At 43.2% G+C, this 27,953-nt stretch overlaps 1 protein-coding gene across 2 annotated transcripts; it reads right to left on the reverse strand.

Moving 5' to 3' along the window:
* Positions 1-6,760: 6,760 nt before the first annotated feature.
* LOC121551953 (RING finger protein 10) lies at positions 6,761-27,774 on the reverse strand. Of its 2 annotated transcripts, none has more exons than XM_041864635.2 (17): positions 27,210-27,774; positions 19,643-19,827; positions 19,161-19,366; positions 18,967-19,057; positions 18,695-18,879; positions 18,451-18,587; positions 10,465-10,619; positions 10,162-10,290; positions 9,820-10,069; positions 9,565-9,698; positions 9,310-9,427; positions 9,088-9,189; positions 8,853-8,990; positions 8,562-8,653; positions 8,329-8,386; positions 7,987-8,130; positions 6,761-7,884 (listed from the first exon to the last, which is right to left on the reverse strand). In XM_041864635.2, the coding sequence occupies exons 1-17, from the start codon at positions 27,373-27,375 to the stop codon at positions 7,808-7,810; spliced, it is 2,367 nt and encodes a 788-aa protein (XP_041720569.2). In that variant the 5' UTR covers positions 27,376-27,774; the 3' UTR covers positions 6,761-7,807. The 2 variants fall into 2 exon arrangements, with proteins under 2 accessions (XP_041720569.2, XP_041720568.2); XM_041864634.2 differs by having other exon boundaries at positions 7,987-8,151; positions 27,210-27,773.
* Between the last annotated feature and the right edge of the window lie 179 nt (positions 27,775-27,953).

Below are 27,953 nucleotides of genomic sequence, written 5' to 3' on the forward strand. Positions count from 1 at the left end.
GCCACTTTTATTGTGGCAACCAGAAAAGGCAATAAGTAATTTATGATTAAAAAATATACAGTACCAGTCAAAAGTTTGGACACACCTACTCATTCAAGGGTTTTTCTTTATTTTTTACTATTTTCTACATTGTAGAATAATAGTGAAGACATCAAAACTATGAAATAACACATATGGAATCATGTAGTAACCAAAACAGTGTAAAACAAATCAAAATATATTTTATATTTGAGATTCTTCAAATAGCCACCCTTTGCCTTGATGACAGCTTTGCACACTCTTGGCATTCTCTCAACCAGCTTCACCTGGAATGCTTTTCCAACAGTCTTGAAGGAGTTCCCACATATGCTTAGCACTTGTTGGCTGCTTTTCCTTCACTCTGCCGTCCGACTCATCCCAAACCATCTCAATTGGGTTGAGGTCGGGGGATTGTGGAGGCCAGGTCATCTGATGCAGCACTCCATCACTCTCCTTCTTGGTAAAATAGCCCTTGCACAGCCTGGAGGTGTGTTGGGTCATTGTCCTGTTGAAAAACAAATGATAGTCCCACTAAGCCCAAACCAGATGGGATTGCGTATTGTTGCAGAATGCTGTGGTAGCCATGCTGGTTAAGTATGCCTTGAATTCTAAATAAATCACAGACAGTGTCACCAGCAAGGCACCCCCATACCATACACCTCCTCCTCCATGCTTTACGGTGGGAAATACACATGCGGAGATCATCCGTTCACCCACACCACGTCTCACAAAGACATGGCGGTTGGAACCAAAAATCTCCAATTTGGACTCCAGACCAAAGGACAAATTTCCACTGGTCTAATGTCCATTGCTCGTGTTTCTTGGCCCAAGCAGGTCTCTTCTTCTTATTGGTGTCCTTTAGTAGTGGTTTCTTTGCAGCAATTCAACCATGAAGGCCTGATTCACACAGTTCCCTCTGAACAGTTGATGTTGAGATGTGTCTGTGACTTGAACTCTGTGAAGCACTTATTTGGGCTGCAATTTCTAAGGCTGGTAACTCTAATGAACTTATCCTCTGCAGCAGAGGTAACTCTGGGTCTTCCATTCCTTTGGTGGTCCTCATGAGAGCCAGTTTCATCATAGCGCTTGATGGTTTTTGCAACTGCACTTGAAGAAACTTTAAAAGTTTCAAATGTTCTGTATTGACTGACCTTCATGTCTTGAAGTAATGATGGACTGTCGTTTCTCTTTGTTTATTTTAGCTATTCTTGACATAATATGGACTTGGTATTTTACCAAATAGGGCTATCATCTGTATACCCACCCTACCTTGTCACAACACAACCGATTGGCTCAAACTCATTAAGAAGGAAAGAAAACCACAAATTAACTTTAAAACAAGGCACACCTGTTAATTGAAATGCATTCCAGGTGACTTCCTTATGAAGCTGGTTGAGAGAATGCCAAGAGTGTGCAAAGCTGTCATCAAGGCAAAGGGTGGCTATTTGAAGAATCTCAAATATAAAATATATTTTGATTTGTTTAACACTTTTTTGGTTACTACATGATTACATATGTGTTATTTCATAGTTTTGATGTCTTCACAATTATTCTACAATGTGAAAAATAGTAAAAAAATAATAAAGAAAAACCCTTGAATGAGTAGGTGTGTCCAAACATTTGACTGGTAGTGTATATGGTTTAAAAATATATAATTCTAAGACCAATAATTAAAAAATACAGTGTTGACTCTGGTATATTGAGAATATTGGGCTTTAAAGAGACACGTTTCTACCTGTCTCAGCTAAAGTGGGGTGGAAAAACTCAGTAGGGTCTCTACTAACCAAATATGTTTAGTTTTGAGGGAGACTGTGTTGCACTGCCCACTGCTGGCTTTTCACTTCACCCCATATATAACCCCCCAATGCAATGCACTGTAATAGACTGAACAATGGATACATATTGGCTTGTAGAGAGAAAACATTTCTACCTGTCTCAGCTAAAGTGGGGGTAGGAAATACTCAGTAGGGTATGGTCTCTACTAACCAAATATGGTTAGTTTTGGAGGGGGACGGTGTCGGACATATCCAGCAGCACTACATTCTCCACCCCCTCCATAGCCGCCAATGCAATTCACTGTAATAAACTGTACATGTGATACATATTGGCTTGTAGAGAGAACCATTTTCTACCTGTCTCAGCTAAAGTGGGGTGGAAAATACTCAGTAGGGTCTCTAATAACCGAATATGTGTGTTATAGACACGCATTTAGTACTGCATGTTACATTAATTCCAAAACAATAAATGAATGTACTGTTGTTGTGTTGAATATCCGTTGGAAAGACAAAACACTTTAACACTTTTTGTTTGATTGTTTTTTTTCCCCAGTGTGAAATAAAATGACATTCCATACTAGAATTTCATGCACTCTTGCTTTGCCCTAATGTAGGTGCCAAATACCGATTATTAGCAGTTGATTAGTCGAGAAGCCAACCGCTTCAGACACAATGTAAACAATGATGGACTGCCATACCTGTTAGCGACCTAGATTAACCTAATGGTGATGGTAATGAGTCCACCTTTACACATTTCAATCAACCGAAAGGTTGCAAGTTTGAATCTCATCACACACAACTTTAGCATTTTAGCTAATTAGCAACTTTTCAACTACTTACTACTTTTGAGCTACTTTGCAACTACTTAGCATGTTAGCTAACCCTTCTCATAACCCTAACCCTTTTAGCAAACCCTTCCCGGTAAGATATCATAAGTTTTGCAAATTCGTAACATATTGTACGTTTTTCTAATTCATAACATATAATACGAATTGTAATTAGTAACATATCCTACGAAATGAGTGATGGACATCCACAAATTAATACATATCATATGGAAGGTGACATATCATACTAAATGGAGTGACTCGGATTTACAGACAGAAAATACGAAATGCTCTGAGACCAGGTTGAATGTTCTCCTTTGTTATTCTGAACGCTTGTTTATGCTGTGTACTGATAGCCTTGTCTTTTGTAATACAGTTTACACTCTACAAAAAGTGCCTTTCCTGACCTTAATAGATAATAATGACAATATAGTGTGTAAATAATATTGTCTCTGTTATTATTTTTCACAACTAACATTAGGTAATAGGCCTATGCCTTTACTGTATACTGCAAACCTTGATAGATAAGCAGCAGATAGACCTATAGGCAGTGGCGGCTCCTGAAAAAATTCTCAGGGGGGGGCAATTTTTCTGATGATTTAGGTGACCTACACACATTTAAAAAAAGATATGTCCAGCAACAACATGAAGACAGGGGCAGCATATAAGTCAATACCAGAAGCATTTATTGACTGATCTCAAAAGTGTTGGCTTACAAAAGCAAAATAAGTTATCACAGTAAAAATAATCAAGGGTGTTCTTTCACATTCCTCAACACTGCATAAACAATATGCATTTCCATAAAACACCTCATCTAATTGTGCCACAAAGTTGACAAGTCCAAGAAAAATACCAGGGTTGGTGGAGCCCTCAGTTTCATCTTTGCCTCGCAAAGCTAACTCAAACACTCCGCAAAACTTCACACACTGGATTAGCCGGCTGAGGATGTGGCGGTTCTTGCTAACCTCATCGTTGTGGCGGCGGACAGCTAGCCTGTATCCTTCATCCAGTTGAGTGGCAATGTTCACTCTCCCCAAAGCAGACAATCTCAAACAGCTATCCATGTGGGTCTTTGACAGCTCATGTTTCTTAATCTTTTCTGAAAGATGGTGCATGTCCGTTACACCAGTCGCTGTCCAAGCGGTGCTGTCTGCCGTGCCGCCTTCAGGGTGAAAGAGTAAGCAGGGGTAGCAGAAGACTGCATTAGCTACATCGCAGCCTGCTAGCCAGGTTTTTCGTTCAGTACCAATTTTTGGAAAATCCTCGGTGTAGGACTTTCCCCCTTTAGTAGAAACCTGTTGAATTATTAAATTTGGTCTGGGAGGTCCTAATTGTTTCGTTGCCAATTTATCTTGATTTGTTCGCCGACAAAAGGAACTTCTTTCAAAGAGACAATCGAGTTGCACTGAACGCTAGCCATCTTGACAGTAGTACGTGAATTGATTGATGCTGCTACCCGCTCTTTTCTTGAGTTACGTTCATGGTTATGTTACGTATGACGAAAGCGCGTAAGTGCAAGCCCTCCCCGGAACCCATAGAGATTGTATTGAAAGCTCTGATATTTGAAAAAAAAGATTTTACATGAGAGTCTATGAGAGACTTCTGGGGCGATTTTCAACCTGACTGAAATCGCCCCAAAAGGGGCGGGGCCATTTGAAGCACGACTTTAGCCTGATTGGACATTTAGTGGCAGATCAGATGTCTAGATTAGAACACTGATAACTACTGTTGCCGTGATATAATTGATTAGAAAAAAAATCCCTTCCTTTTCCCGTTTGGCAGTGCGTCGCCCATATCGCCCTAATGAACACACCGCCCCTGTCTATAGGTCTACAACTTGTAAATATTTGTATCCATTGCTGTTCAGAAAGCGTGATTATACTGTGTCCTTAATAGCCTGGTTAATATTCATTACAGTTAACTTGTAAAATAAAATAGATTTTCGTTTTGATAAAAAAGTTTAGCTTTTTTTTTTTCATTTTTGTTGTTGAGTTGAGTGTGTATTGATTTCAGGACCGTGGATAGTGGAAGTAGAGACCCTACTGAGTATTTCCCATCCCATTTTAGCTGAGACAGGTAGAAACGTTTTCTCTCTACAAGTCTATATGTATCCCATGTACAGTCTATTACAGTGTATTGCATTGGGGGCTATGGAGGGGGCGGAGCGAAAAGCCAGCAGCAGGCCGTGCCACACAGTCCCTCTAAAAAACGGACCATATTTGGTAAACAGAGACACGACTGAGTATTTCCCCACCCCAGTTTATATGATACATACAGGTAGTAAAGTTGTTTTTCTCTACAACCCAATAAGTATCCCATACACAGTGTAGTAGTGTATTGCAGTGAATGGAGTGGGTGGAGTATTAAACCCGTTACCCAGCACAAGAGACCAATTTAAGTTTTGCAGACTCTTAAGTAGTTCCAATAATATATATTTGTATTTTATTAAAATTGTATTTATTTAAATATAGCCTACACAATAGCTTTTAACATACCAGTATTTGTGTAAACTTAAAATACGTCAAATTATCAATGTATTTTTTCAAAGGTTGCAATGCTTTGAAAAACACTTGTACTGCACTAGTGCAAATCGATATTCCGAGTTTAGCATGTCTTTTCAGCATAGTAGCCTTCGGCTAGGAGAACGGTAATGTAGTTGGTGCACTTGGCTGGCTGCTAGCTACAAGTTGGTAGGTATGGTGTGCCACCCTGTGGACAGTTTTCATTACTACACTGACACGGTCAGTGACAGGTTAGAATCGTACGCTACTAGTGTCCTCCTGGCCTGCGATCAATACGAAAAAACCCGTTCTGCTTCGTTCAATTAAACGGAAACGGTGCTGTTCTGAACGACCAGTTGAAAAACGGGGAGGGATTAGGTTGTGGGTTCAAAATACACCACTGCCGACTGCATCCCTTTAAATAACGTCACTCATTGCCTCAAGCCATACGCACCAAACGGAGGAAACGTACCTCAAAGTCTGTTCAAGAACGTTTTGGGGAAACGTGTCGTTCAGTACAAACCGTTACGCAACGTAGCAAAAGTTAAATCGGGGACTGATATAGATAAATGACAATATCCTTTGCGTATACGGGCCATCGAGCGGTCGTATTTTCCTAATTTTGTTCTTAAATTGATTTCGAAATTGTTCTTGCTAGATTGGTAGGTTCTGATTGATTTTCAACATTTTCAACATAGATATTTTTCATAAATCAATCCATTCATCCCAGTACACTCAACTACCTTTCTCCTTCTGACTACCAGGTGTCAACACTCATCTCTGCGTGCCTGGCAGACATCTCGGCTTGGATTGTCTACACACCACCTCAACAAGAGGAAGAGCAGGCTGCGGCTAATGGGGATCCTAATAAATTAAATCAAAATACATTTACATTTAAGTCATTTAGCAGACGCTCTTATCCAGAGCGACTTATAGTTAGTGAATACATATTTTTATTTATTTAATTTTTTATACTGGTCCCCCGTGGGAATCGAACCCACAACCCTGGCATTGCAAACGCCATGCTCTATCAACTGAGCTACATCCCTGCCGGCCATTCCCTCCCCTACACTGGACGACGCTGGGCCAATTGTGCGCCGCCCATGAGTCTCCCGGTCGCGGCCGGCTGCGACAGAGCCTGGATTCGAACCAGGATCTAGTGGCACAGTTAGCACTGCGATGCAGTGCCTTAGACCACTGCGCCACTCAGGAAATTAGAGACCTTAGAGAGCTATTTATAACTTGTCATAAATGTCCAGATCAACTAGCCCATGCCAGCTAACGTTTTTTTATTTAGGTTTTTTAGCCCATAGATATTGTTGTAATTTTAGTCACTCAAATATCACATGAATACACTTGGCAAAATGTATAGAATTGCAAGAAAACTAGCTTTAACAGTCAATAACACTATAGAAAATATATATACAGTGTGTGCAAATGTAGTAAGTTATGGAGGTAAGGCAATAAATAGGCCATAGTGCAAAATAATTACAATTTAGTATTAACAGTGGAGTGATAGATGTGCAGAAGATGATGTGCAAATAGAGATACTGGGGTGCAAATGAGCAAAATAAATGTAAATGTACAATTGTGCATCAATATCCTCTCATGTTGCTGCAATACAAAAATAACCAAACAATTTTTTTGTTCATAATCCTTTATTCCAATGTCAGGACAGTTTACATTTTTAATGTAGGCCTATTTCATGTTCACTATAAACTTCCAAAGTAATCCAAGAATAAAAGAACCCTCAAACAAAACATTCTATATAGTATCTTTACATCCCACCTTTTCACTCCTTATATAGCAATCAAAAGTCTGCAGATCTCCAGCTTCACACATAAATTATATTTGCAACACTGAATTGAAACCACGGGGTAAAGTGCCAATGTTACAAATTACTATGGTAGAAGGGGAAACATTTATAGAGCAAAGAGAATAAACTGCATATCCATGGTCTAATAATTCAAACAAGGTCTACAGTGTATTTGAGTTCTCTGCCGTCAACACACACAAAAGGTTTCCAATCCTTTCTTTAATACTAGCTACACTGTATTCCTTGCATTTCAGACCGGTATGAGAATCAGACTCATGCATAGAGGTTCTGCTATGTTCAGGCCAAATCAGAGTGAAGCTCAAACAGAACATACAACTTGCATAGGATGAGTTTTTAGTTTTTGTTAGTTAAGCAGACATTTTTTTGAAGACCAAATTCAGGGCTGACAGTCTTTGGGACTTGGGATTGAAACTCTGGGAAGGGTTCAGAGGGTATGACGTACCTGCAGCTGGCTGACTGCTACCCCAAATAAAATGCACCCCTTAAAAATATTCCATTCCACCAAAGTAGATCCTAATATGGTCTCTATAACAAATGTTACTCATTCTACCCTCCATCCATACAGCATTTCTTTGTTGAAGATTTTCAATGTGGCAGGAAGGTGGAACAAATCTTTGTGCACCAGAAGTATTATAGAATACATAATAAACCAATTGCACAATGTTTGAGTGAAGAAATTGTGAGTGGGACTGTGGTGGAGGCATTACTTACCATGGCTACATACAACAAAACATCTCCATTGTATATCATTCTAAAATAGAGCCGCATGGAAAAATGACAGCGTGATAGCAGGAGATGGATCAAATTAAAATCTGAGAGGGTAAAGGGATAAGTTTCAACTTGTGTGGTCTACTTTGTGTGAACCATGGAGGTGCTGAACAGAAGCTTCTGTTTCTGCTTCTTCTTCTTCTTTCCCCCCTTTTCCTCTGAAAGAGAGAGAATGGGATAAGTATTCAAATCTTCTAACTCCACAAATAAGGCATCACTTACACAAGCAAAGACACAGACAAACAAAGTGAAAGACTGACCAGGGATGACCACCGGTTGTGGTGGAGCAGTTGGACTGTGGTCCAGCTGCAGGAGGGCCTCCTCAAAGGCCTGGCTGAAAGAGTTCTGGAAACTGGGCACTGGGGCTCGGTCAGACACATCACTCTCTCCATCGCTGTCTGCCACTGGAGGAGCCAGAAGCATGTCTGAGGGAGCGGCACAGAAAAACAGGAGGCAAACATGGTCCAACACTGTCCAATACTGACACTGTATGGTCCAAACAAATATAGGGTTCAGCTGACAATGCTCGTCTGGCCAACTGATTTGAGCAAACACTAACAGACACTGAGGAGAAATGAAGGATTTAGACGTGGAGTTGTCACCTTTCTTTGGAGTGGTCCATGGCCCAGCATCAGCCCTGGCTTTCCCATCTCTCAGCATCTATACAGGGGAGAATGAGGGGTGATGAGAAAGTCATACAAATTGTCTATTACTGGTATAAATTGTTGACATCCAAAAGTTGTGACATCCTGACATCCAAGGTAATCAGTCCGTAATGAAAATAGTAGGTACAGCCATATCGAAGTGAGTGAATGAATGAGTTAGGCCTACAGACCTGAGCGAAGGACATGCAGTGAGAGTCATCCTCCACACAGCCCACGCTGGGCGCAGGGCTGTGTCCAGTCAGACTGGGGAACATCATCCCATCTACAACAAGAGGGAAATGGCGGTTTCAGTTTACAAGGCTCACACTTACAAGGCACTGTTTGTAATGTGCTATATTTTGTCAAAAATACAAATTTCATGGCTCAAAATGCAAACATTCCTATCAGGAGTCCATAAAACAGGGACACTTTACTTTTCCAAGCCGATCAAAATAAAGGACAGTTGAAAGAGCTGGTCTCACCAGAGACGGCGCTGCTGCTGAGGGCTGAGGGAGGGGCCAACAGAAATTCAGGATACACTGGTGGACTGCCGTTGTGAGGTGGTGACCCAAATGCCGGGAACTGCTGAAGATTCTCCAGCCCAATATGCACCTCTGGATCTGAGAGAGAACATTCATATGAAGATACTTTATCTGATGACAATTTTTCAGTTACACATTCTACATTGAGAAACAACCAAAAGTAAAATAGACTCACATTTCCCCTGCTTCTTGTTCTCCTCCATCTCAATACGCCTCTCCCTGCGCTTCTCATCCCTTGCTTTCTTTTGTCTGAGACGCTTTCTTTTCTCCAAGTCATCTGAGAGTCAGAAAAATAAGAGTGATGGAGAAAGAAGATCAGTATTAGATTAGTATTTACTCTAAGAAGCCATGTACATGAATTGAATAGAATAGAAAACATATTTTTAGGTTATTTTACCTGCAAAGCTGTCCAGGGTCTCTTTGGACAGGGTAGGGGGCTGCAGGGCCAGCTCACAGATGCTGAACTCACAGGTGAGCGGCAGGTGAGCCAGGTAGCGGTGTCGACGGCGAATCTCCTGTAGCCAAGAGAATCAAAACAATGAAACCCTGAGATATTGCACATATTCCAGGGATGAACCAGAAGAAACAAAGTCTTGGTACATTTTCAAGAATAAACATGTGTGAGAATTATGTTTAAGATCTAATCACTTACCTCAGTGATAGTTTGCCCCTCAATCTCCACCACAGTGGCAGTGATGGTGTGGGGGCTGGCCTCCAGGCTGCCATACTCACGTTGCAGACAGCGCACGTTCACTGGATGCAGGAACATCTGCTGGCAGTCCTCCGCTGGAAGGAGAAAGAAAGGATTGAGTACAGAGACTGGACTTTTGAATGCAATAAAGAGGACAAGGTAGCCATTGAGTGGAGAGACACCGATAAACAGTAGTTCTGCTAAAGGGTATCCTACCTTGGTAGAAGTAGTAGGAGGGGCCATACTCTGAGGTTTGGGGGCGCACTGTTTCAGCCTGGTTGAGAGGGTTCTCGTCAGCAGGCTGGAGCGCTGGAGCTGCATCCTCTGAGACCTCAGGGTTCTCCTCCAGCACACTCTCCAGGAGCCCTTCAGGGAGCTGTGGTTCCTCACCTGTGGCCTCCTCATGGTCCTCCTCTGGAACCTCTGCCACCTCATCATCAAATGCAGAGGAGTACTGCAGAACTGGCTGGAAAGAGTAAAACATGGAGAATCTCTCAGAGCCAATAACAGGGGCGAGTTTGGAGAGTACATTAACAGGTTATACATGCAAACACTTACCTTGGTACTGCTGAAGGTGGTCACCACTTCCTCCTCAGGGCAGGGGGGGTCTGCCAGGGTGAGATTTGACAGTTCCAGGTTGTCCTCAGCACATGCCTTCTTGTGCTTCAGCAGAGCCTCCTCTCGCTCCTGGATCACAGCAGAGGAAAGAGAGGGGGTCAGTTCATGCTATATAGGCATATAATATATGACTTGACCTAAGTTTGGGTAACAAGTCAAACTTCACACACATAACACTTCTTGCTTCATGCAGTAGAAGTGGTCTGTATTTTAAATGACAAGCTGTTAGTTTGTCAGTGTTACCTGCAGATTGCACAGGGCACTCTGGATGAAACAGGCTGTGGCATCCTCTCCCTGGGTGAGCTGATCCTGCAGAGCGGCCTTCTCCTCAGCCACCAGGCCCAGCACCTGCTCCCGAGAGGCCAGCAGCAACTTGGAGTACGGGCTCAGATGCACATCTACAGCACAGGGGTACAGCCATGTCACAACGACTCACATATACCATACCACAGACACAGGTATGTGGTAAACAGTGTTGCACGGTACACTAAAACGTTGGTACTTTTTCAATACTACAAACTAGGACTGTGGCGGACATTACATTTTGTTAGCCGGTTATTGTCATGCAAATGACTGCTGGTCACACAGTAATTTACTGTTAATTAACAAACATGTTTGTCATCTCCTGGCATACAAGCCACTGATGCGCGCCTTTGGAACATTTACATTTAAAAAGTCTAATAAATTCATTTAATATACACCATCACAATAGAGTGGCTTGCGAAAGTATTCACCCCCCTTGGCATTTTTCCTATTCTGTTGCCTTACAACTTGGAATTAAAATTGATTTTTTGGGGGTTTGTATCATTTGATTTACACAACATGCCTACCACTTTGAAGATGCAAAATAGTTTTTATTGTGAAACAAACAAGAAATAACAAAAAAACTGAACTTGAGCATGCATAACTATTCACCCCCACAAAGTCAATACTTTGTAGAGCAACTTTTTGCAGCAATTACAGCTGCAAGTCTCTTGGGGTATGTCTCTATAAGCTTGGCACATCTAGCCACTGGGAATTTGGCCCATTCTTCAAGGCAAAACTGCTCCAGCTCCTTCAAGTTGGATGGGTTCCGCTGGTGTACTGCAATCTTTAAGTCATACCACAGATTCTCAATTGGATTGAGGTCTGGGCTTTGACTAGGCCATTCCAAGACATTTAAATGTTTCCCTTAAACCACTCAAGTGTTGCTTTAGCAGTATGCTTAGGGTCATTGTCCTGCTGGAAGGTGAACCTCCATCCCAGTCTCAAATCTCTGGAACACTGAAACAGGTTTCCCTCAAGAATTTCCCTGTATTTAGCGCAATCCATCATTCCTTCAATTCTAACCAGTTTCCCAGTCCCTGCCGATGAAAAACAACCCCACAGCATGATGCTGCCGCCACCATGCTTCACTGTGGGGATGGTGTTCTGGGGGTGATGAGAGGTGTTGGGTTTGCGCCAGACATAGCGTTTTCCTGGATGGCCAAAAAGCTCAGAGTACCTTCTTCCATATGTTTGGGAAGTCTCCCATATGGCTTTTGGCGAACACCAAACGTGTTTGCTTATTTTTTTTCCTTTAAGAAATGGCTTGCTCTGTGGAGTGTACGGCCTAAAGTGGTCCTATAGACAGATACTCCAATCTCCGCTGTGGAGTTTTACAGCTCCTTCAGGGTTATCTTTGGTCTCTTTGTTGCCTCTCTGATTAATGTCCTCCTTGCCTGGTCCTTTAATTTTGGTGGGCGGCCCCCTCTTGGCAGGTTTGTTGTGGTGCCATATTCTTTCAATTTTTTAATAATGGATTTAAATGGTGCTCCGTGGGATGTTCAAAGTTTCTGATATTGTTTTATAACCCAACCCTGATCTGTACTTCTCCACAACTTTGTCCCTGACCTGTTTGGAGAGCTCCTTGGTCTTCATGGTGCCGCTTGTTGATGGTGCAGACTCTGGGGCCTTTCAGAACAGGTTTATATATATACTGAGATCATGTGACACTTAGTTAAATAAATAAAGTCCACCTGTATACAATCTAATTATGTGACTTCTGAAGGTAATTGGTTGCACCAGATCTTATTTAGGGGCTTATAATAATATGCCATTTAGCAGACACTTTTATCCAAAGCGACTTGTAGTCATGCGTGCATACATTTTTTTTGTGTATGGGTGGTCCCGGGGATCGAACCCACTACCTTTGGCATTACAAGCGCCGTGCTCTACCAGCTGAGCTACAGAGGACCACGGGGCTTCATAGCAAAGGGGGTGAATACATACAGTTGAAGTCGGAAGTTTACATACACCTTAGCCAAATACATTTAAGCTGTTTTTCACAATTCCTGACATTTAATCCTAGTAAAAATTCCTTGTCTTAGGTCAGTTAGGATCACCACTTTATTTTAAGAATGTGAAATGTCAGAATAATAGTAGAGAGTGATTTATTTCAGCTTTTATTTCTTTCATCACATTCCAAGTGGGTCAGAAGTTTACATACACCCAATTAGTATTTGGTAGCATTGCCTTTAAATTGTTTAACTTGGGTCAAACGTTTCGGGTAGCCTTCCACAAGCTTCCCACAATAAGTTGGGTGAATTGGCCCATTCCGCCTGACAGAGCTGGTGTAACTGAGTCAGGTTTGAAGGCCTCTTTGCTCGCACACACTTTTTCAGTTCTGCCCACAAATGTTCTATAGGATTGAGGTCAGGGCTTTGTGATGGCCACTCCAATACCTTGACTTTGTTGTCCTTAAGCCATTTTGCCACAACTTTGGAAGTATCCTTTTGGAAGACCCATTTGCGACCAAGCTTTAAACTTCCTGACTGATGTCTTGAGATATTGCTTCAATATATCCACATAGTTTTCCTTCCTCATGATGCCACCTATTTTGTGAAGTGCAACAGTCCCTCCTGCAGCAAAGCACCGCCACAGCATGACGCTGCCACCCCCGTGCTTCACGGTTGGGATGATGTTTTTCGGCTTGCAAGCAACCCTTTTTCCTCAAAACATAACGATGGTCATTATGGCCAAACAGTTCTATTTTTGTTTAATCAGACCAGAGGACATTTCTCCAAAAAGTATGATCTTTGTCCCCATGTGCAGTTGCAAACCGTAGTCTGGCTTTTTTATGGTGGTTTTGGAGCAGTGGCTTCTTCCTTGCTGAGCGGCCTTTCAGGTTATGTCGATATAGGACTCATTTTACTGTGGATATAGATACTTTTGTACCTGTTTCCTCCAGCATCTTCACAAGGTCCTTTGCTGTTGTTCTGGGATTGATTTGCACTTCTCGCACCAAAGTACGTTCATCTCTAGGAGACAGAACGTGTCTCCTTCCTGAGCGGTATGACGGCTGCGTGGTCCCATGGTGTTTATACTTGCATACTATTGTTTGTACAGATGAACGTGGTACCTTCAGGTGTTTGGAAATTGAAAAGATTTGGCATGGGTCCTCAGATCCTCAAAAAGTTATACAGCTGCACCATCGAGAGCATCCTGACTGGTTGCATCACCGCCTGGTATGGCAACTGCTCGGCCTCCGACCGCAAGGCACTACAGAGGGTAGTGCGTACGGCCCAGTACATCACTGGGGCCAAGCTTCCTGCCATCCAGGACCTCTATACCAGGCGGTGTCAGAGGAAGGCCCTCAAAATTGTCAAAGACTCCAGACACCCTAGCCACCCATAGACTGTTCTCTCTGCTACCGCACGGCAAGCGGTACCGGAGCGCCAAGTCTAGGTCCAAAAGGCTTCTCAACAGCTTCTACCCCCAAGCCATAAGACTGCTGAACAGCTAATCATGGCTACCCGGACTATTTGCACTGCCCCCCCACCCCCTCATTTACACTGCTGCTACTCTGTCTATTATTTATGCATAGTCACTTTAACTCTACCCACATGTACAGTGGGGGAAAAAAGTATTTAGTCAGCCACCAATTGTGCAAGTTCTTCCACTTAAAAAGATGAGAGAGGCGTGTAATTTTCATCATAGGTACACGTCAACTATGACAAACAAAATGAGAATTTTTTTTTCCAGAATATCACATTGTAGGATTTTTTATGAATTTATTTGCAAATTATGGTGGAAAATAAATATTTGGTCAATAACAAAAGTTTCTCAATACTTTGTTATATACCCTTTGTTGGCAATGACACAGGTCAAACGTTTTCTGTAAGTCTTCACAAGGTTTTCACACACTGTTGCTGGTATTTTGGCCCATTCCTCCATGCAGATCTCCTCTAGAGCAGTGATGTTTTGGGGCTGTCGCTGGGCAACACAGACTTTCATCTCCCTCCAAAGATTTTCTATGGGGTTGAGATCTGGTGACTGGCTAGGCCACTCCAGGACCTTGAAATGCTTCTTACGAAGCCACTCCTTCGTTGCCCGGGCGGTGTGTTTGGGATCAGTGTACTCCTGAGTGGTGCAGTGGTCTAAGGCACTGCATCGCAGTGCTAACTGTGCCACTAGAGATCCTGGTTCGAATCCAGTCTCTGTCACAGCCGGCCGCGACCGGGTGACTCATGGGCGGCGCACAATTGGCCCAGCGTCGTCCAGGTTAGGGGAGGGAATGGCCGGCAGGGATGTAGCTCAGTTGATAGAGCATGGTGTTTGCAACGCCAGGGTTGTGGGTTCGATTCCCACGGGGGGCCAGTATAAAAAAATATGTATTCACTAACTGTAAGTCGCTCTGGATAAGAGCGTCTGCTAAATGACTAAAATGTAAATGTAAATTGTCATGCTGAAAGACCCAGCCACATTTCATCTTCAATGCCCTTGCTGATGGAAGGAGGTTTTCACTCAAAATCTCACGATACATGGCCCCATTCATTCTTTCCTTTACACGGATCAGTCGTCCTGGTCCCTTTGCAGAAAAACAGCCCCAAAGCATGATGTTTCCACCCCCATGCTTCACAGTAGGTATGGTGTTCTTTGGATGCAACTCAGCATTCTTTGTCCTCCAAACACGACGAGTTGAGTTTTTACCAAAAAGTTATATTTTGGTTTCATCTGACATTCTCCCAATCCTCTTCTGGATCATCCAAATGCACTCTAGCAAACTTCAGACAGGCCTGGACATGTACTGGCTTAAGCAGGGGGACACGTCTGGCACTGCAGGATTTGAGTCCCTGGCGGCATGTTGTGTTACTGATGGTAGGCTTTGTTACTTTGGTCCCAGCTCTCTGCAGGTCATTCACTAGGTCCCCCCGTGTGGTTCTGGGATTTTTGCTCACCGTTCTTGTGATCATTTTGACCCACGGGGTGAGATCTTGCGTGGAGCCCCAGATCGAGGGAGATTATCAGTGGTCTTGTATGTCTTCCATTTCCTAATAATTGCTCCCACAGTTGATTTCTTCAAACCAAGCTGCTTACCTATTGCAGATTCAGTCTTCCCAGCCTGGTGCAGGTCTACAATTTTGTTTCTGGTGTCCTTTGACAGCTCTTTGGTCTTGGCCATAGTGGAGTTTGGAGTGTGACTGTTTGAGGTTGTGGACAGGTGTCTTTTATACTGATAACAAGTTCAAACAGGTGCCATTAATACAGGTAATGAGTGGAGGACAGAGGAGCCTCTTAAAGAAGAAGTTACAGGTCTGTGAGAGCCAGAAATCTTGCTTGTTGTAGGTGACCAAATACTTATTTTCCACCATAATTTGCAAATAAATTCATAAAAAATCCTACAATGTGATTTTCTGGATTTTCTCTCTCATCTTTTTAAGTGGGAGAACTTGCACAATTGGTGGCTGACTAAATACTTTTTTCCCCCACTGTACATATTACCTCAATTACCTCGACTAGCCGGTGCCCCCGCACATTGACTCTGCACCGGTACCCCCCTGTATATAGCCTCCCTACTGTTATTTGATTTTACTGCTGCTCTTTAGTTATTTGCTTTTTTTTTTTAAATTAACACTTTTTTTAAACGTTGTTTAAAAAATGCATTGTTGGTTAAGGGCTTGTATGTAAGCATTTCACTAATGTCTACACCTGTTGTATTCAGCGCATGTGGCAAATAACATTTGATTTGATTTGAATAGCGAATCGAAGCCGCTTTCCCGCAGTGTAAATCATGCAGGGTAGGCTACTTCGGTTTTATAGTAGCAGCTGGGATCCTCCTCTTTTTAGTGGCAATCATCAAAACTCTGCTTTCACATGGGATTGCATATAGAAATGTCTGTTTATGAGAACACTTATTTCACTTCACGCATGTTTGTCATGGGCTCTCCAACCATGTTCCTGCAGCTACCCAGTGCTTCATTTGTGAAACGTCGGGAACATCGATAGTAACAAGTTGTCACAACAAAACATTTCATTAAACTGTTGACAGCCCCCATCCCTGCGCGCTCGAGAAATTAATGAAGGAGAGAGGAGGAGATGGAAACACAAAGTGGTGAGATATTCTATAGCTAAAGGTAATGCGTCAGCCTATTAATTATGAAAATAAGTGCCCTATTACTAGGTTATTCAAAATCAAATTCACTATAAAACGTAGGCTAACTCCATAAGCTGCCCTGCACAATCAATGAACCAACAGCATCGCCTAGGCCTCTACGTTCCCTCCCAGACCCATGGATAGAAAGTTTGGAGCGTAGCGTAAGGTAACCCAGTCCATCCAGTATGCATAATACAGTCCACACATTTTGGTGGGGCTTGGGCTCATATATAGGCCTATGTGTTTGCATAAGCTCTAATATGCGTATGGATGTTCTACATGCAATGTCTTAAATGCTTTGAATTAAATCACGTTAGAAAGCGCTGTCCATTCCGTTGTGTTTGGCTTTGAAACAACATCCACAACGACCATGTTTTCCACTCAGTTTCAACCTGTTGTTGAACTTCTTTCTTCAAACTGACCATCACAGGGAGGTCAAAAAATGTAGCCTAACGGTGAGTTTTAAAAGCATGATACTGTTTTAATGATAAGTGTTTGATGTGCTTTTCGATTGCATTTGCATTGATGTCAGATTGGTTAGAGGTACAATAGAGCACTGAGTACAAGGCCATTATCGACCTGACGGTCGTTATTGAGTTGGTTACTACAAACGCATGTCCAGAGTGCATAAAGGGAGATTACCGTGACTGTTGAATTTGACTGTGGTCATGACTGCCTGTGTGGCGGTAATACGGTCACCGCAACAGCCATAACTACAACATGAAAAACGGTTTGGTACTAGAATTTTGTTACTTTCGGTTCATCTATCAAATGTCTCTCAAATTTGGAAACCAACTAAATGTATTTTACTTATTAGAACATTTATTAACTAGCCCAAGCTTATCATAACACATCACTGACTCATATCACAACAACTTGAAACTATCTGAAGACGCTACGGCACAGGAATGCCCTTCTGTAAGTAACCTATGCCTAACTGGAAGAATCATGATTATTTGCATCAATCCAGTGGACATTTGTTTTGCAAACTCCATGTGTGCTACAGAAACCGGTAACCAAACAATGCTAAGCAAGGTTGCCAGGTCTAGCTACAATTACCAGCCCAATGACCACTCACACCCAATCCACCCACAAGGCCTGAAAACTAGCCCAGACATTTTTCCCGCAGCAAGAGAGGAGTTGCCACATTTATCCAATAGGTGTTTCCATAATGACAATCAAAATACAACTGGTAAAAACTTGTTATGACGTGCGTGCATCCTTGCTACTCTCTTCTCACTCACTGTGCTGCAGCAGGCAGCTGAGTCAACTCTCAACACACACCCCTCTGGCCCTCCTCACTCACCAACAGCCTGCCTCACTGCCTGATAGTCAGCAGCAGCAGGTCACAGTGAAATTAATAGATTTTTTATATTTTTTTATAAAAGAGAAATGCCATGGCGGCCACGGTGCAATTTAGAAGTAGCCCAAAAACCAGCAACCAATACATTTTCACCAGGACCTCATTTTCAATGTAGCCCAAGCTACAGGAAAAACCGCAGACATGGCAACCCTGATGCTAAGTACATGTGCACATGAAATAAAGGGTAACTACACAAATGAAAATGTACTAGATTTTTCCCAAGACCTCAAAAGTGGTCCCCTGGTGTGATTTAATCACTGTTGTGGACTTAAAAACATTACATTTTATTGTTTTTATATTAAAAATGTGATTTTCAGAGCAAACCTGGAAAATCAGTCCATCTCCTTGCCTTTTTTGTGTGTTGTGGAATCGATTTGGTATCAAGTATCGTGATACTAAACCTGGTATGGAAGTCAAAATTCTGGTATCGTGACAACACAAACATATGGTAATCATCCTCCTCATCTCTCACCTCCAAGGAGTATAGGCTCCTCCACCTTCACCCACTGAGAGCTGGGCATGGCCACCAGAGCCCCCTTCTCCCTCCGCATTAAGCACATGGTGATGAGGTCACCGACTGCATACTGCCTGGTTTCCATCGCAACCACACTGCAGTGAGAGATGAAGGGATAGAGCGTGTTATTCACCATTTTATTTTATTTCCCAAAGGTAGCGATACAGAATGTTCTAATATGGCTGTTTAACATCTCTCTAACCTTTTGAGGTCATCAGAGTGCACAGACTCATAGCAGATGGGGCACTTGGACCAGCTCTTGTCACTGAGAGACAGGTAGTGCAGCATGCATGGCCAGCAGAAGATGTGACCACAGCGGGTGATATGGGCCGCTACCGGGGGGTAGAGGCAGATGGGGCAGGAGGGAACCTCATGACTGTAGATGCGCTGGAGGGGGGAAATAATATATGCATTAAAAGTCCAATTAGAGGTGGAGATTTCAAGCGAAAGAGAGGGCTGATGTACGGAACTTACCACTTGCTGCACCCAGTCCCAGTTCACTAAAGTGTCTGGGTCAGTGAAGTGAGCCTTGTAGTCCTGGTCATCAGTCACCACAAACTGGCAGCTAAGGTAAAAGGAGAACAAACAGTTAATAAACACCAATCTAACAATTCAAGAAGGCTTCTGTCATACTGTACAAGGAAGATTTGAATTGTGAGGGAGCTCACTTGGCCTGCAGGAAAAGCTCCTTGTTGAAGGGCTTATGCTTGTGGCCCCACTTGTTGCGGCGGCCCCAGCAGGAGTGTCCTTCTCCTCCAAGACCACCATGGCCCACACGAGGCTCAAACGTGAAGTTGAGCAAGTGGTTTAGACTGATCTTTTTAGGTCCAGCAAACTGAGCCGGGCTGAACTCGGCCTGGCGGCACTCTGCTACCTGAGGAAAAGGAGAAAATAATTAGAACCCGACTTTCCTGATTCACAGGTAGGAATAATAATATTCCTATGGGTTGATGCTGCCTTGTTTCTACCGATCAGTGACTCAAACCATTCTAGCATATAAATAATTTGTAAATATAATAAGTGTTATTTAAGAGCTAATACGATCACAAAGTGGGAATATACAAGTATAGGGCCTAACAAAGCTCTCTTAATTTAACATTATTCCATAGCCAACAAATATAAATATTATTGTCATCTTGTGAATGCTCACCTCTTCATGTCTTCCTCCACCTGTAACGCCATACTGCCGGGCTCCACCTCTCTGGGGGGGTCTCTTGTCAAAATTCTTGCTTTTCTGTGAATTGGTGCGTCGAGGGCCAGGGAAACTGTCACTCTTGGGAACAGAGGGCTCTCGCTTGCGGCTGTAGCGCTTAGAACCTCCATTACTCTTACAATCTGGGGAGAATAACAGGGGAAAATACAGGGAGATCACCAGCAATTCTATTTGCATTGCTTTATCATTGCCTTTCTCATGTCCACTGTTGCCGTGAGGCAATCTGATGTAAAGTAGAAATTAACTTGTAGCCTAAATCAACCTAAGGAAGGGGTGAAGATTATGAAGATCTTGCTGATATTATTACTGTTGTACCAAATACCTATGTGAAAGACACCAATGCAGAAAGGCATATTGGTGAAAGGTAAACAAATATCCTGCCGGTCCTGTCATTAAAAAAAAAGTTCAAGCTGATCTTTAGAAATCACATGACTAGCACAGGGTGGGCCGTGTCGTGTGCTCTTATCAGCACAAGCCAGAGCAAGTCAACTCATACTTGCACACAAGTTTAAAGTGATAGATCACTCTAAAATGACCTGTTATGTGTGTAGATCCTGTATATGCCTCAATCCCAAATGAATGGCAAAGATAGACAGTCTACAACAGTTATCACCAACCGGTCGACCCTTACCTAACGCTAACCCTTACCTTAACCATGTTACATGTCAACTTCAAAACGGGGTAGAGACGTCCCAAGGATCACGGATAGCACGGACCCTGCTCTTCCTTCGCTGAGTGTAACAATCAGATTCAGGCACCATCAGTCCAGTAAAATAAAACTAATTATTAGCAAATATTTCAATTTATATTCAGCTGTGCCTCGCAAGTGATACAACTGATCTATTTTGTTATCAAAGCTCATGTTTTGAAATACACTACATGACCAAAAGTATGTGGACACCTGCTCGTCGAATATCTCACCTTTGCTGCTATAACAGCCTCCACTCTTCTGGGAAGGCTTTCCACTAGATGATTGAACATTGCTGCGGGGACTTACTTCCATTCAGCCACAAGAGCATTAGTGAGGTCGGGCACTGATGTTGGGCAATTAGGCCTGGCTCGCAGTCGGTATTCCAATTCATCCCAAAGGTGTTCCATGGGGTGAGGTCAGGGGTCTGTGCAGGCTAGTCAAGTTCTTCCACACAGATCTCAACAAACTATTTCTGTAAGGACCTCGCTTTGTGCACAGGGGCATAGTCATGCTGAAACAGGAAAGGGCCTTCCCCAAACTGTTGCCACTAAGTTGGAAGCACAGAATCGTCTAGAATTTCATTGTATGCTGTAGCTTTAAGATTTCCCTTCACTGGAACTAAGGGGCCCAACCAAAACCATGAAAAAACAGCCCCAGACCATTATTCCTCCTCCTCCAAACTTTACAGTTGGCACTATGCATTGGGGCAGGTAGCGTTCTCTTGGCATCCGCCAAACCCAGATTAATCCGTCGGACTGTCAGATGGTGAAGCGTGATTCATCACTCCAGAGAACGCATTTCCACTGCTCCAGAGTCCAATGGCGGCGAGCTTTACACAACTCCAGCTGACGCTTGGCATTGCGTGTGGTGATCTTAGGCTTGTGTGCGGCTGCTCGGCCATGGAAACCCATTTCATGAAGCTCCAGACGAACAGTTATTTTGCTGACATTGCTTCCAGAGGCAGTTCTGTGAGCTTGTGTGGCTTACCACTTCGCGGCTGAGCCGTTGTTGCTCCTAGACATTTCCACTTCACAATAACAGCACTTACAGTTGACCGGGGAAGCTCTAGCAGGGCAGAAATTTGACAAACTAACTTGTTGGAAAGGTGGCATCCTATGACGGTGCCACGCTGAAAGTCACTAAGCTCTTCAGTAAGGCTATTCTACTGCCAATGTTTGTCTATGGAGATTGCATGGCGGTGTGCTCGATTTTATACACCTGTCAGCAACAGGTGTAGCCGAAATAGCCAAATCCACTAATTTGAAGGGGTGTCCACATACTTTTGTACATATCGTGTATAATATGGTCTGATAAGAACAATATTGGCAGGTCAAGCATAGCCAATATGCTGTGACAATGTATTAGGCCTACTGCACAAACCTCACTCATACAGAACAGTTTTTATTACGTTAATGTTGCATAGGCATACGTTTTTTTAAGTCATGTTTGAAGAAAATAATATCAAAGCAGTAAATCTCGGCTTGCTTTTTGACTGTGAAAGTTATCTTGACTCAGAAAAGGCTGGTGACCATGGATCTACAACGATGAAATTAGATTACGTCATCCACTGTCAAAGGACTATATCTAGCTAACTTAACTCCATCAGCCTCTATGGACGACTGCACAAAAATACAAAATCAGTATTCTGTATATGCATGAAACAGACACTTGGAATAATTTGATTCTCAATGGAGGGTCACAGATTGCAGTTATGAAACAACCACCTTAGCCTGTTTGGACAATAGTTTACCTGTGGTTAGATATCAGTAACATATTGAAAAAGGCCTATATACATGAAATGCGCAAATATCCTTATGCACCTGACTTTTGATGAATGTGTCAATGCTCTGTCAAAAGGCACGACTTACATCACCTCCAATATCAAGTAAACAAACCATGCCCTACCACTAGGCCCTGCAATGTAGCGTGGATCAGAGTATGTGAGCGGAGCGGAGGGAGGAGCGGAGCGTGCCCAATTTGACTAGAGCGTGGAGTGAGAGTCCCAAAGGCTGGAGCATCGGCCTTCTCACCCGCTTTAATTTCGTCCAGTAGCGCTCACTTCACGAGCTTAGGGCATACCTGCCCCAGCATGCATTTGTAGTCTACTTGTGTGCTGCTAATAGCCCCTTGCTTTTGCTACTGTCATGGAGTTCGCTAAATATTTTCATAAAGAAACTGATAAAACAGACAGCTGCTAAATCAAGGTGACTTACAAAGATGAGGACCAAGAGCAATAGAGGGAGTGTGGTGATGTAGTGTTCACAACTAAAGAATCATTGTGGAATCTGAAAACACACTTATCTGAAGTATGATGGTGTACTTACTACGTGCACATGCTAAAAGAAAGGAACGAGGTGGGTAGATAACTAAGTGTAGCAAAGTATTTATAAACTACAAATCAGATCTCTTAAACGTTTCGTTCATTTTCGTTCTATTATCTATACAATAGGCCATAATTGATTTTGGCCCAATAGGCCTGGCATTTTTGATTGGGTTATTTAGCCTAAAAACATTTAGGCCTACCTATAGAAAAATAAAACAACTCTGGCAAGAGTGGCCAAAAGGGTGTTTAGCATTCCCAGTGGCTCTGCAAGTGTGGAGGATATTCTCTGCTTCTGGCCTGCTCTCCAGGCACCATCGCATGAGCCTGAAGCCACAGACTGGCCAAACTCATGTTTCTAAAAATGAAATAAAAAAGGCACTAATAAGTAATTTTTCTTTGAATTTGTATTTAATTCTAAGTAAGTCACAGCCTATATACGCAATTTATAGAATGTAAGGATTTAATACAACGAAATGTTGTGCTTTGTCCCTACCAGCCTATTGTGTCGCACGCCTACTCATTCAGGAATTTCTCTATATTTTTGTTACTATTTTCTACATTGTAGAATCACAGTGAAGACATCAAAACTATGAAAGAACACATATGGAATCATGTAGTAACCAAAAAAAGTGTTTAAAAAATCAAAATATATTTTAGAGTCCCCCACTGAACTGATGCAAACGTATAAAAAGTGGAATCATGCAACAATTGTACTAGACAATGCTAAACAAGGTTGAAATGTTGATATATAAATTCAACAAAAGACAACTTATTTGACACAAAAACATCATTTGAAATCGCACTGTGGATGTATTAGACTTCAGAATTGCATTGGGGACATACTTATATTGCAATGTACAGCCTTACGTTGGGATCTTGAGTCCATGGTCATTGAAATGGCGCCGGAGAAGATGGCTGCCGTTTTACAGCCCTCTAACCAATTGTACTATTGTGTGTGTTTTTTCGCGTTATTTGTAATTTATTCAGTACATAATGTTTCTGCCACCGTCTCTTATGACCAAAAAGAGCTTCTGGATATCAGGACAGTGATTACTCACCTCGTATTGGACGAAGATTTTTTATTAAAACGGGTCGGATGCGAAGGATATCCTACAGACACCAGACAAGGCCCAAATCCCCATCATTCCATGAGAAAGAGACGGAGATATCGTGGACGTAGGTCGGGGTGCCCTGTAAGGATCCAACGGCGAGCAAGTAAACTGCCTCTTCCATCAATCCTATTAGCCAATGTTCAATCATTTGAAAACAAATTGGACAACCTAAGATTAAGGTTATCCTACCAACGGGACATTAAAAACTGTAATATCTTATGTTTCACCGAGTCGTGGCGGAACGACGACATGGACAACATACAGCTGGCGGGATATACGCTACATCGGCAGGATAGAACGGCTGACTCCGGTAAGACAAGGGGTGGCGGTCTGTGTATATTTGTAAACAACAGCTGGTGCACAAAATCAAATACTAAGGAAGTCTCTAGGTTTTGCTCGCCGGAGGTAGAGTATCTCATGATAAGCTGTAGACCACACTATTTACCAAGAGAGTTTATTAATATTTTTCGTAGCTGTCTATCTACCACCACAAACCGATGCTGGCATTAAGATTGCACTCAATGAGCTGTATAAGGCCATAAGTAAACAGGAAAACTCTCATCCAGAGGCAGCGCTCCTAGTGGCCGGGGACTTTAATGCAGGGAAACTTAAAACCGTTCTACCAGCATGTTAAATGTGCAACCAGAGGGAAAAAAACTCTAGACCACCTTTACTCCACACACAGAAGGATAAGAAGCTCTCCCTCGCCCTCCATTTGGCAAATCTGACCATAATTCTATCCTCCTGATTCCTGCTTATAAGCAAAAACTAAAGCAGGAAGCACCAGTGACTCGGTTAATAAAAAAGTGGTCAGATGACGCAGATGCTAAGCTACAGGACTGTTTTTTCTAGCACAGACTGGAATATGTTCCGGGATTCTTCCGATAGCATTGAGGAGCACACCACATGGCTTCATCAATAAGTGCACTGATGACGTCGTCCAAACAGTGACCGTACGTACATACCCCAACCAGAAGCCATGGATTACAGGCAACATCCACACTGAGCTAAAGGGTAGAGCTGCTGCTGCTGTCAAGGAGCAGGACTCTAACCCGGACGCTTATAAGATATCCCGCTATGCCCTCCGACGAACCATCAAACAGGCAAAGAGTCAATACAGGACTAAGATTGAATCGTACTACACCGGCTCTGACGCTCGTCGGATGTGGCAGGGCTTGAAAACTATTACAGACTACAAAAGGGAAGCACAGCCGCGAGCTGCACAGTGACACAAGTCTACCAGACGAGCTAAATCACTTCTATGCTCGCTTCGAGGCAAGCAACACTGAAGCATGCATGAGAGCATCAACTGTTCCGGATGACTACGTGATCACGCTCTCCGTAGCAGAGGTGAGTAAGACTTTTAAGCAGGTCAACATTCACAAGGCCGCAGGGCCAGACGGATTACCAGGATGTGTACTCCGAGCATGCGCTGACCAACTGGCAAGTGTCTTCACTAACATTTTCAAAATGTCCCTGACTGAGTCTGTAATACCAACATGGTTCAAGCAGACCACCATAGTCCCTGTGCCCAAGGACACTAAGATAACCTGCCTAAATTACTACCGACCCGTAGGACTCACGTCTGTAGCCATGAAGTGCTTTGAAAGGTGGTCATGGCTCACATCACCATTATCCCAGAAACCCTAGACCCACTCCAATTTGCATACCGCCCCAACAGATCAACAGATGATGCAATCTCTATTGCGCTCCACACTGCCCTTTCCCACCTGGAGAAGAGGAACACCTACGTGAGTGCTATTCATTGACTACAGCTCAGCGTTCAACACCATAGTGCCCTCAAAGCTCATCACTAAGCTAAGGACCCTGGGACTAAACACCTCCCTCTGCAACTGGATCCTGGACTTCCTGAAGGGCCGCCCCCAGGTGGTAAGGGTAGGTAACAACACATCTGCCACGCTGATCCTCAACACGGGGGCCCCTCATGGGTGCGTGCTCAGTCCCCTCCTGTACTCCCTGTTCACCCATGAGTGCATGGCCAGGCATGACTCCAACATCATCATTAAGTTTGCTGACGACAACAGTGGTAGGCCTGATCACCGACAACGATGAGACAGCCAATAGGGAGGAGGTCAGAGACCTGGCAGTGTGGTGCCAGGACAACAACCTCTCCCTCAACGTGATCAAGACAAAGGAGATGATTGTGGACTACAGGGGGGAAAAAGGACTGAGCACGCCCCCATTCTCATCAACGGGGCTGTAGTGGAACAGGTTGAGAGCTTCAAGTTCCTTGGTGTCCACATCACCAACAAACTATCATGGTCCAAACACACCAAGACAGTCGTGAAGAGGGCACGACAAAGCCTATTCCCCCTCAGGAGACTGAAAAGATTTGGCATGGGTCCTCAGATCCTCAAAAAGATATACAGCTGCACCATCGAGAGCATCCTGACTGGTTGCATCAACGCCTGGTATGGCAACTGCTCGGCCTCCGACCTCAAGGCACTTGAGGGTAGTGCGTATGGCCCAGTACATCACAGGGGCCAAGCTTCCTGCCACCCAGGACCTTTATACCAGGCGGTGTCAGAGAAAGGTCCTAAAAATTGTCAAAGACACCAGCCACCCTAGTCAGACTGTTCTCTCTCATGGCAAGCGGTACCGGAGCGCCAAGTTTAGGTCCAAGAGGCTTCTAAACAGCTTGTACCCCCAAGCCATAAGACTCCTGAACATCTAATCAGCGCATGTGACAAATAAATTTTGATTTGTGCCACAAATGCATCACCAAATTCACCGAGACTACATTACACAGGATGAAGAAACAATACTCCAAGTCGCAGCTCCATACTACATCAGACAGAGAACTGATACTGTATACTTGTTGTTGGGTTGGGATTGGCATGGGGTGGTCCGTGGGTGCCTTTTGACCATTTCTTTGGATTCTTCGTCTTACTCATTGTTAGAAAAAAAGTTTGTCAGGTACTAGGCATATATTTACTGAATCCTATAAACTAAAATGGCCAATCTGGATGCAATCAATTAGCTTAATTTCTCATAGATCAAATTATATTATTTCAACAAAATAATGTTGCAGGAATGCTATGCTTATCTGTTTCTATCTACAGAAATGAATTCAGAACAATCTGAGATGGTGTTATGGCTTGTTTATATGACATGGAACGACTCCACAGTTAAAGTTAGACAATAATATCTAAGAAGCTAATATTTGTGTAAACTCTTTAGAATTGTAATCTGTGGGTGTCACTTAGTGGGCTGATTAGCCGATACCCATGGACCTTGGGTCCATGAAATGGGACATCACTCTATTCCATGACACCCACAGATTACAATTCTAAACCTCTCAGAGGGAGGTTAGTTAGGAATTGGTTCGAATGACAAAAGCCATTGATTAATGTTCACCTGTTTTCGGCTTAGATTCGCCCGGTGTTGGGCCTGTAGAACTCGAACGGGGCGGAACCTTGTTGCTGTTGGCATTGTTGTTTGGATTCTTCTCCATGGTTGTCTCCTTTCTGCGAGAGGTATTTAGGCCGAACTCCGGGCAGAGAGCGTCCGTGCTCCCTAGCATTAAATGGGACAAAGGGAGAGGATAACTGATTGTTGGGAGTGCGGGTCAGGCAGCGAAGGCCCCGTTTAATTTCCGTCAAACCGGGAGACTCCATTACGGCGACATCTTGACAACAAAACAAACCGAGAAAAATAGAGACACAATTTAGGCGTCTCAGTTATGGAGGCGGTGTAGAAAGAGAGAACGAAGCGAAGGCTCACACCGCGGGGCCAAGACCCAGGAAAGTTAAGAGTTTTCGCGTTCTGGGAAACACTTGGCCCAAAAAGGCGTTGACCGTTCTCCAAAGAATGGAAAACGGACAATTGTGCAGTTTTCCCTAAAAAAAAAATATGATCGTACGGACGAGCTATTACTAATGGCGACGGGTCGCCAAACAGGAACCACAGAGAACCCGGATGAGACATCTGCGCGTTGTTGTTTTGTACAGGGTGGGATTGTGGGAAATGTAGTAATAACCCAACATCCGTATTGTTTTTATTTTCCATTTGAAAGTAAAAATGAGAATACAAGTAACATAAATGTGAATACTAGTTCAGAGTGAATTGTCGTCCCCCTCATTGTGGTCCTTCTCCTCTGTT

This window comes from Coregonus clupeaformis, chromosome 18 (genome assembly GCF_020615455.1).
Source record: "Coregonus clupeaformis isolate EN_2021a chromosome 18, ASM2061545v1, whole genome shotgun sequence".
NCBI lineage: Eukaryota > Metazoa > Chordata > Actinopteri > Salmoniformes > Salmonidae > Coregonus > Coregonus clupeaformis.